The sequence below is a fragment of the Chroicocephalus ridibundus genome, chromosome 14, assembly GCF_963924245.1.
Source record: "Chroicocephalus ridibundus chromosome 14, bChrRid1.1, whole genome shotgun sequence".
Lineage (NCBI taxonomy): Eukaryota > Metazoa > Chordata > Aves > Charadriiformes > Laridae > Chroicocephalus > Chroicocephalus ridibundus.
In genome coordinates, this window is record NC_086297.1 from 4796471 (window position 1) to 4805499 (window position 9029).

The window sequence follows — 9029 nt, forward strand, 5'->3', positions numbered from 1 at the left end:
CCAGGCGGGGCTGTTTGAAAGCGGTTTATTGTCACGTACAAAACAGCGGCGGCCGCGGACGGACACTCTGTACAGCAATAAATAACGCCCGCCCGCCGCCCCGGCAATAACTTAGCAATAAATACCGCCGCCCGCCGCGCCCAGCCCCGGAGCCCCGGGCGGGGCGGGCCGCGGCCTCAGGCCGCCGGGAGACCCGGGCCGGGGGCGGCGGGGAAGGAGCCGGGCGGGGGCGCGGGACCATTCCCCTCGTCCAGCCGCCCCGGCCCTGTCGGGGAGCGATGCCCGCCGAGGCTGCGCAAGGCGGGGGTCACTTTACACAATTCACCACAAGATACACAAACCGGCGGCGGGGGCCGCTCCACGGGGTCGCTCCGCCGCAGGGCCCCCGCCCCAGCGCGACGGCACCGGGAAAAGGAGAAAGGAAACACGACACCCTTCACAGCAGGAAACCAAACGGACGAGCACCTCAGGAACAAGAACTGTCACACTCCAGAACGCTATACACGAGAGAGAGTCAGCGTGACGGCTCGGGCAGGGCCACCTCGCGCGGGCACGGGCAGCCAGCTGGCAGGGGACCGGGTCCCCGGGACGGGACGGGAGACTCCTTGGACACGGCAGAAATACATCACTCGGGGTCCAGCACTTCACTGAGAACAAAACCAAAACCAACGCGCTAGCACAAGGAAGCAGCGCTCACGAGGGGACCACGGCCCCGCTGACATCCAGCCCAGCGCCCGCAGAGCGCGTCTGCCACACAGGCACCCTGCAGCCATGGCTTTGCCCCTGCTCCCCCCCTACGCGACCCGTCCTCATCAAACACGCTGGGCCACTCGGAGCAGGCTGGGGCCACAAGCCAGCAAGCAGAGCACGAGGGAGGAGAAACAACAGCGTTAACGTCTGGTGGAGTCGGTGCTGCCGCCTGCTCTGTCCCCCTAACTCACAGTCTCACTCCAAAGCAGTGCAGCTGCCACCCAGCAGGCAGGGAAGGGCCCGGACGTTCCTTGCTGCAGAGCACAATGGAAGCAAGCACACCATGGCTGCAGGATCGCCCATCATCGCCTGCTCTGTTGATGGGGCCCTCCTCACACCGCAGCCTCCAGCCCCCAGAGCTCAGTTCCTAACCAATCCTAGCCACAAAGCCCAGGCTGCTCACCCTGCTGAGGTCAGGCCTCCAGCTGGGTTCGATCTCAGGCTGGCTCCAGGAGGGACAGGTTGGGACCAACAGCCCAGGCCAACTGGAGCACTCCGTGTTTTTGGGAAATCTCACCTCTTCCAGGCACCACATCACCAGTTGGAAGACAAAGGTTAGAGCCCAGAGCTCGGTGCCGAGCACTGCTCAGTGCGTAGCCCATCCAGTGAACAGCTGGGAAGTGGCATGTCAGACACTTCAGCTCAGAGAAGAGAAAGCCCAGGGATGGGAGGGGGAAGCCTGGAGGCAATGTTCTAACCCACTCCTCATCCAGGAAGTTCACTGAGAAAACCATCCCAAACAGCTTCTACCTAAACTCCCAACCAACCAGAGCAAAGCTGATCTCCCCCTCCAGCAGGAAATCCCCACCAACTGTCTGATCCTCTCCCGCCACATTGCGGCTTTCATCAGGTTTACCTGCTTCTCAGCCCCGAGGACAGCAGTATCTGCTCAGCTATGTGAGAAACACATCACCAAAACCCACCCAGTATGGCAAACCGTGCCTCTCCACAAGATTGCAGTTTCACTTGTGCCATCCTGGACCGTCCCTTCCGCTCAGGAGACTTTCAGCAGCCAGGAGATCACATGGACTTCACCCCCACATCCTGCTTCTCTAAAACAACTCAGTAATCAGCTCAAATCTGTGGGGAGGGGAGAGGGGGATCAAAGCGTTTGTGGAAATGGAGCCTGGCCACAAATAGCTTCTCAGCTGTGTCGCACAGCTGTAAGTCTAAGCACTCTTCCAACACCCACAGACAGAAGCTGCACCAGGAAAGACAGCAACCATGCCACAGCCTAATTTTCAGTAATATGCAGACACTCGGGACTAGCGCTGGTCCCGCACTGCCCAGAAGGCAGGCAGATTGCCCCTCTTGTCAGATGAGCAACACAACTTCTGACCACAGGATCCAATTCCAGAGTCAAATCCCATCGGTCTCCCCCGAAACCTGGACAATTCTCCCTTGTGTTACTTCTCTACCAGCTTTGCTGGAAGGAAAGCGCAAGGTTTTCCCCATTCAGGTAACCGAGCTACCCGGTGTCGGCTGCTCGGCAAGAAGCCCGAGCTCCTGCAGCATGCCTCTGCAGAGAAGCACTTTCTGGGCAGGCGTCACTACCTAGTTGTACCAGCCATTCGTTTTTGCCTTCAAGAACAGCAGCACCTTTGCCCATGTGCCAGAATCCTTCTGGAGAACCTGGGAGAGATTCCAGCTCAATCTCTCCGTTGAGCTTAAGGAAAACGACGGCAGCGTGAAACGACAGCAGACGGCAAAGGCAGCCACTGGCACCACCACACCACAGCGCCACGCGAGAGCTCCGAGAGCACAGAGAGCGCAACACGAGGGGACACAACGGAAGCCAGCAAGGTCGAGAATAAGTCACTTTTGGTACAATTGCAAAAAGATATCAAACAGGACTTGCCTCTTTTTTTGTCTTTTTCTAAGTTTTATAAATAAAGTCTGATAACTCTTTATAAAAACTAACCTCAGAGCCACAAACAGTTTGCGGGAGGTTCATGAGAAACTTTAAAATTATTTATTTATTAACTTTTAACTAGCAAAGTCTCCGAGAATATTTCCCCATTCACATGGTCAAATATTCTCGCCCTCTCAGATAAAAAAGCTGACTATAAATACGCTCTCTCTTCTGTCTGATTTTAATTTTAAACTTAGATAATTTAATAACTCTTAAAATGATGTTTCTCTCTTTAAATAAAGGGCTATTTAACTGGTCGTGTAAACCATCACACTAGAGACACTTGATACCCTCAAAACACGGGAACAACTAGTGATTTTGGTCTTGTTCAGTGCAACGCATTAGGCACAAAACCGGCCTGCAGTCAACACGGTACCGTCCCTCCCTCCCCAGGGGTGCTGGGCCCTGTCCCGGCTCCTTCCCCCCCGCCGGGGCTGAGGCAGCGGGGCACGGCAGCATCTTCCTTCCCACCACTGCTAGTTTACACGGCTAACGCAACGGACGTCTGAAGGAAACCCACTGTTAGGGCACAGAGGCACACCTAGAAAGGAATAAAAACCTATTACACAGAACACCCCAACTGCGACTATGGGTACCAAAGGAGACAAAAGCAGCAGGTTCAGGCGCCTGGCAGTCAGGCGCCGAGATGCACCACCTGGAAGAGTAATGAAATAAAGCCTTTGGAAGTGACCGAAAACTAGGGTTCCCGGCCCCCAGGAAGAAAACCTCCCTCCAGAGCTACCCTCGGCCCTGCCGTCGGCCACGCCGCACAGACTTTCTTTGGCTGGAAAACCAAGATCTCGCAGTCTGTCCCAAGGGCGCCCGAGGGCTACAGACCGCTGGGTGGGAGGCTCTGTCTGCACAGGACACGGGACGCATCACCACTGCTCATACCAATCTGGACACAACAAAACAAAACTGGAGTGATCAGCAGGCCAGTCCTGGGCCAAGTAGAAGGAACCCGGACCCATGTGGGGAGGGTTTGTGCTTTGGGGATTCCAGGCTGGTTTTGTGCCTAATTGCCCTGCACAGACAAGCTCAGGCAACACTCGCTTCACTAAGACCGGGCGTCCGTTTTGGATTTCACTATCGTGATGACACTAGTAGTAGCAACCTTGCCAGGGACAAGGGGCCCCATACTGGAGGTGAGAGGCCCCCGCGCGGGGGTCACGGGGCTCCGGGCCACGGTTCTGGCGAAGTTCTGGAGAGCCTCGTATTTGGAGCGGAGGGCATCGAGTTCCATTTTCATGCTGGCGTTCTCGGAGGCCAGCTTCTCCACTTCTTGCTGCAGCTCTGCCTTCTGCTTCTCCAGTTCCTCCTTCTGGGTAACGCGCTTGACTCTGCAGCTGGCCGCGTAGCCCCGGTTCTTCAGCGTGCGCCGACGCTGCTTCAGCTGGATGATCTCCTCCTTCGACAGGCCCCGCAGATGCTGGTTCAGCTCCCGCACAGACATGGTCACCAGCTCCTCATCTGTCAAGCTGGTCCCATTCTCACCTGGCTCCCGCTTCACCTGGAAGAGAAGGCGGCACACACTCGTGAGACCTAGAGCGGGGGCACCCACCGCCCACAACCCTCTCCTCCACCTGCTGCTGCTTTACCTTCAAGGCCTTGTTTCCTTTGTTGGGGGTCGTCATAACACGACAGCCTCGTCAATCAGGTTCTGGAAGGGAAGGAAGGACAGGTTAGACCCCCAGGATGCAGCAGAGCCTGCGACATTCCCACCGCCGGGTCCAGCAGCAACGGCCTGTCCTGCCGTACATCCCACTCCCCCCTCCCCGGACGACACGCGACAAGCACCCGACTGAGCTGGACTCACAAGCGGCAGATTCCGTCCCCGAGCAGAAACTGCTGCCCTTCCACACCCCTACTCCCACGGCGACTTTGTGACAATGCTGTTTTGCCTTTTTTTTTTTTTTGCTTGGGGTGGGAGAAATTAAAAAACTAGGAGGAGTCAGAATACACGGAAGCCACATTTTTAAAAATAGCCTGGCAGGCAGCGGGCTGGGTCCAGAGCACGGCTGCTCAGGGCCAGTCATGCTGACTCAGCACACCGGCTCCCTGCGCCTCCTGCTCCCAGCCTCATCCCCGTCACTCCCAGGCAGAGCCCGTCGCTCCAAGCGCCCTTCCCAAGGTGCCCAAGCACAGACCAGAAACTCCCCGGGACAAGAGTCCTACCAGACTCCAGGTGCCCCCAGGACCCAAACCTGTACGGCTCAAGAACACGCGACCCTGAGCGAGGAGCACAGGGGGAGCCTTTGCCTCCGTGAGACCCCTCGCTGGGCATCCTGCGGGATGGGAGAACTGCTGCACTCGCGCCTCTCCAAATCTTTTGTGCTTCCCAGGAAAGGAAGCACACCCAGGTTCAAGGCAAAAGTTCTGCACCCAACCTTTCCCAAGGAGCAGAAGGACACCCTGATACTGAAGCACGAGGAAGTATGGGGGCACGCAGGAACCCCATCACGAATTTGGGCTGATGCCTCAGCAGCCCTCACCTCTCCCGGTCGCGCAGAGCAGACCCCAGACGTAGGTCTCTTCTGTGAGAAAGTCCCTATTGGTCCCTGCACTGCCAGGGCACAGACCCACCTTCTCCCTCCCTTATCTTCAGAAAGAAGGTATGCTCATAAGAAAACAAAGATTAAGGGTGGCCAAAAACAGAGGAGGGCAAACTCCTTTGCTGCCACAGGAGACAGGACATCAGAACTGGTAAGAGCAATTCCCACGCCCGTTTTTACAGTGAATCATGCCCAAGCTCGTGTTCTGTCCCCACATATCTCCTCCCCTCAGGCTCTAGTTCAGAGTGCCACTACACTGCCCAATTAATTAATCCGCTCAGGTATTACTTGACGGGCAGAGCTGCGCCTCAAGCAGCCAGGAGCCCCACGCCTCCTTAAGCGAGGCAAACGTTCCTGTGCAAGCACGGTCTACAAACACCTCTGTACCTTTTGTCTCTTCGGTGCCAGTCAACAAAAATGTTGTTTGCTACCGCTTTGCTCAATGTAAGAGGCACTGATGTACAGTCATAGCCGAGAACCAGATGCACAAGTCAGCAAATACGAATTTATGCTCTTCTAGCAGCTGTGGCGCAGGCTGCCCGCAATGCATCTACCACTTATTAGAGGTGAATGGGGTCAGCATTCCCTGGGACACCAGCGGAGACGTTCCTAAAGCCTCCAGCCCGCCAGCAGGCAGGCTATTTATACCCAGAGGACAATGCTTCCCGCGAGACGTCCGCTACAACCCAACCGTGCTGGTGCAGAAAGGGTCACTTTGCCATCCGCGGCAGGTAGCTGCAAAGACGCAGGCTAAGGCAGGACAGACAGCACACAAGCAACGGCTTCATAAAATCCGGGTTTTTTTTGCACTTTCCTGTACTGTTGTATTTCTTTGCTCTGCTCCTACTTGGCAAAGAACACGGCTGCTGGAGAAAGGGGAGAAGGAAGGGAACAGCTGGGAGACCAGTACTGTCACCCGCAGCACCTCTCCGCCCCCTCCACTGGCGAGCGCACGCAGCCCAGGGCAGGTACGGTCAGCGGGACCACCAAAATTTGCTTGCCTTGTGGCACTAAAGAATTTCCAGCTGCCTGGCAAGCGCTCAAGCTTCCTTCATTACAGCAGAGCTGAAATACAACAAACAAGGCAACAAACGTGCGGCGTCAGGCAGGGTGCTGGGAGGAAAGCGTCTTGGGGCAGGCCGGGCAACCCGCAGCGGGGCTCGCACCGTCTGGACCCTGCGAGGTCCCCCGGCCCAAGGGGGTCAAAATGAGACCCAGCAACGCACGAGTCAGAGTGGGAAGAACAACCCAGAGATTAGTTGTTGGCTATTTTTTGGGTCCCATTTAAAGGATCAGAGATGGGGCTTTTTGGCAGCTCACAGAGAGGACACCCAGAGAACTGGTACAGAGACCAAACTTGGCCTAACTCTCCAGACTGATGATTGCTCAGCTTCTGATAGCTTCCTGAAGAAAGATCACACTGAAAAGTGCCAAACGCGATGACTGCAATGAAGAAAATGCAGCCTCAACACATTTCCCCAGAGCTCAAAAGGCCTGAACTCAGCACAAGCGCAGCCAATTCTCTCCTCAGCTCAAAGGCAGCACAAGGGAGCTGACGGCACCGCGCATGATTCAACGCAGGCCCCATTCTCCACATTCCTGATCACAGAACCGTGCCACGAGCCCCGTGTAAACACGGTGACGTCACCCGTTCCAGCGCAGGCTGGCCCGGGGACGGCGCCGGGAGGGCGGGATGGCGGGAGGGAGACCCATGGGTAGGGAGAGGGAGGCCGGGGAAGGGGCTGTGCCCCACAACGGGCTCTGCAGCCCCGGGCGGCTGGAGGAGCGAGGTTTGCTGGCAGCAGTCGGGCGCTCTGCACAAGAACGCTCTCTCCCGGTGTGGATTTCATACTCTGTTTATTTGCTTTCTTCCGAATTAGCTCACGCAGCCCTCCCAGGAATCCAAACAAACCTGGTGACTCCCCCAATTACACACGGAGTCAGGACCGTGCCTTTCCCGTCCCCCCTCTCTCCCCGTGGGGGTCCCTGGCAACCCCGCGTCCCACCCAGAGCACCTTGGCAGCAGTTCCTCCCTCAAGGGATCTGCTCACCCAGACGATTTTAACTCTGCTTACGCAGATAACAGAAAGAGGTGGCTCTCAGAGCCCTCTTCCAGCCTCCTGGCACTGCCCTCCTCCACCCACGCAGCTCCGACATGGCGTGTCCCAGGCAGTCGGCGGCTCTGGACACCGAGACCCCCCTCCCCATGCACACACACGGACGCTCGGTGCCGGTCACCGCCTGCTCCGCAGTCCCACCGGAGACGCTTCACCTCCCGCCGCAGAGGGGACCGGCTCAGCTCCGAGGACGCCGCAGCGCCGAGCACCGAGCAGACCCCGGCCCCAGCCCGCTCCGGGGGCTCCGGTGGGCGGCGAGCCCGAGGCCCCCAGGGAACAGGGGCCAGCACCGCACCCCGCCGCCCCTCGGCTCCCTGCCGGTGGGCCCGGCCCCGGCGAGGCGAGGGCAGCGGTGACCGTGTCCGTCCCACCCGCGGCCGAGCCCCCCCGCGAGAAAACGGACACGGACACGGGCGAGACGCCGCCGCGTCCCGCCGCCCGCTCGACCTTCGCCTCCGCTGCTCGGGACGAAAATCACCGAGCGAGGAGGTCGGGCGAGGAGGCCGGTCACGGGGGAACCCCCGGGGCCGCCGCCCCTGCCGGCAGCGGGGACCCGTCGCGGGCCAGGCCGCGACCGCGCAGGGTTCGGCGGAGTCTGAGCGCCCAGGGGCGCGGCGGGGCCGGGCGCGGCCCCGGGGCAGCCGGTCCGCTGGGCGGCCGGGGCGGGAGGCGCCCGCGGTGCCCCGGGAGGCGGCGGGCGGGGACGGGCCGGGGCCCCGCGCACCTGTTGCGCGGCCGCGGGGCGGGGACCCGGGCGGGGTGGGAGGCGCCGGGGTGGCCGCGGCCCCGGAACCCCGCCGTGAGTCAGCGGCGGCGGCGGCCCCCGCCGCCCCGCGGTCCCCGCCGCCATACCGGGCCCGCCGCGCCCGCCCCGCCCCGGCCCGCCCCCGGGGACCGGCCCGCCGCCCCGCCCCGCCCGGTCCCAGGGCTGCGCCCGCCGCCCGGGCCGCGCCCGCCGCCGCCGGTAGCGCTCACCTCCTGTCGGGGCCGGGCCGGGCGGGGAGGCCGCGCTGGGAGGGACCGGGACGCCGCGAGCCGCCGCCGCCGCTCACGGATGCGTCACGTGATGTTTGGGTCACGTGGCTCCATTCATGAAGCGCCCGGCGCAACCGCCCCGGGCCTTAAGGGGGACGCGGCGCTTCGGGGGCGGCGCTTTAAAGGGGCGGTGGCGGGGCCGGGACCGACCCCTCCCGCACGCACTGACCCGCCGCGGGGCTCCGTGGGCACGGCCGCTGCCGCCTCCCCGCGGCGAGCCCTGCCCCGCCCCGCCAGGGCCCCGCCGGATCGGCATCAGGGGGTCGCGCTGCCAGGCGGCCTCCGCCGGCGGGACCGGTGCAGCTGGGGGGCGGTGTGCGTTGGGGTGGGGGGGTGTGTGTGTGGGGGGGTGCTGCATCCACAGTTTCTCAGAGCTGCGGAAACTGCGCGGAGGAGCAGACAGGTCCCCACCGAAAACGCCGAGTTAAAGCGGAGGCTTTGCGGCAGCTCCGCCGGGCACTGGCGGCAGACACTGGGTGGCAGCGCTGAAGCCCCGGCTGAGAAGCATCGAGACCGGGGCCGGCTCTTCTGCAGTGACGTGCTGCTCTCCCAGGTCGTGCCCACCTTGCCCCGGGTGTGCTGCCCCCCGTTCTGGGTCCGTAACAGCAATACTGGTGTCTACTGCATTTACTGCTGTGCCACACGGGCAGCAGGGCAGACCAG

General features: G+C 60.8%; 1 protein-coding gene across 7 annotated transcripts; it reads right to left on the minus strand.

Annotated features, from left to right (window-relative positions):
• Window positions 1–9: 9 nt before the first annotated feature.
• MAFG (MAF bZIP transcription factor G) lies at window positions 10–8439 on the minus strand. Of its 7 annotated transcripts, none has more exons than XM_063351971.1 (3): window positions 8307–8439; window positions 4261–4322; window positions 10–4172 (listed from the first exon to the last, which is right to left on the minus strand). In XM_063351971.1, exons 2-3 carry the CDS (start codon window positions 4294–4296, stop codon window positions 3720–3722), a joined length of 489 nt encoding a protein of 162 aa, XP_063208041.1. In that variant the 5' UTR covers window positions 4297–4322; window positions 8307–8439; the 3' UTR covers window positions 10–3719. The 7 variants fall into 7 exon arrangements, with proteins under 7 accessions (XP_063208041.1, XP_063208047.1, XP_063208046.1 ...); XM_063351977.1 differs by lacking the exon at window positions 8307–8439 and adding an exon at window positions 8056–8178; XM_063351976.1 differs by lacking the exon at window positions 8307–8439 and adding an exon at window positions 7487–7961.
• Window positions 8440–9029: the final 590 nt, after the last annotated feature.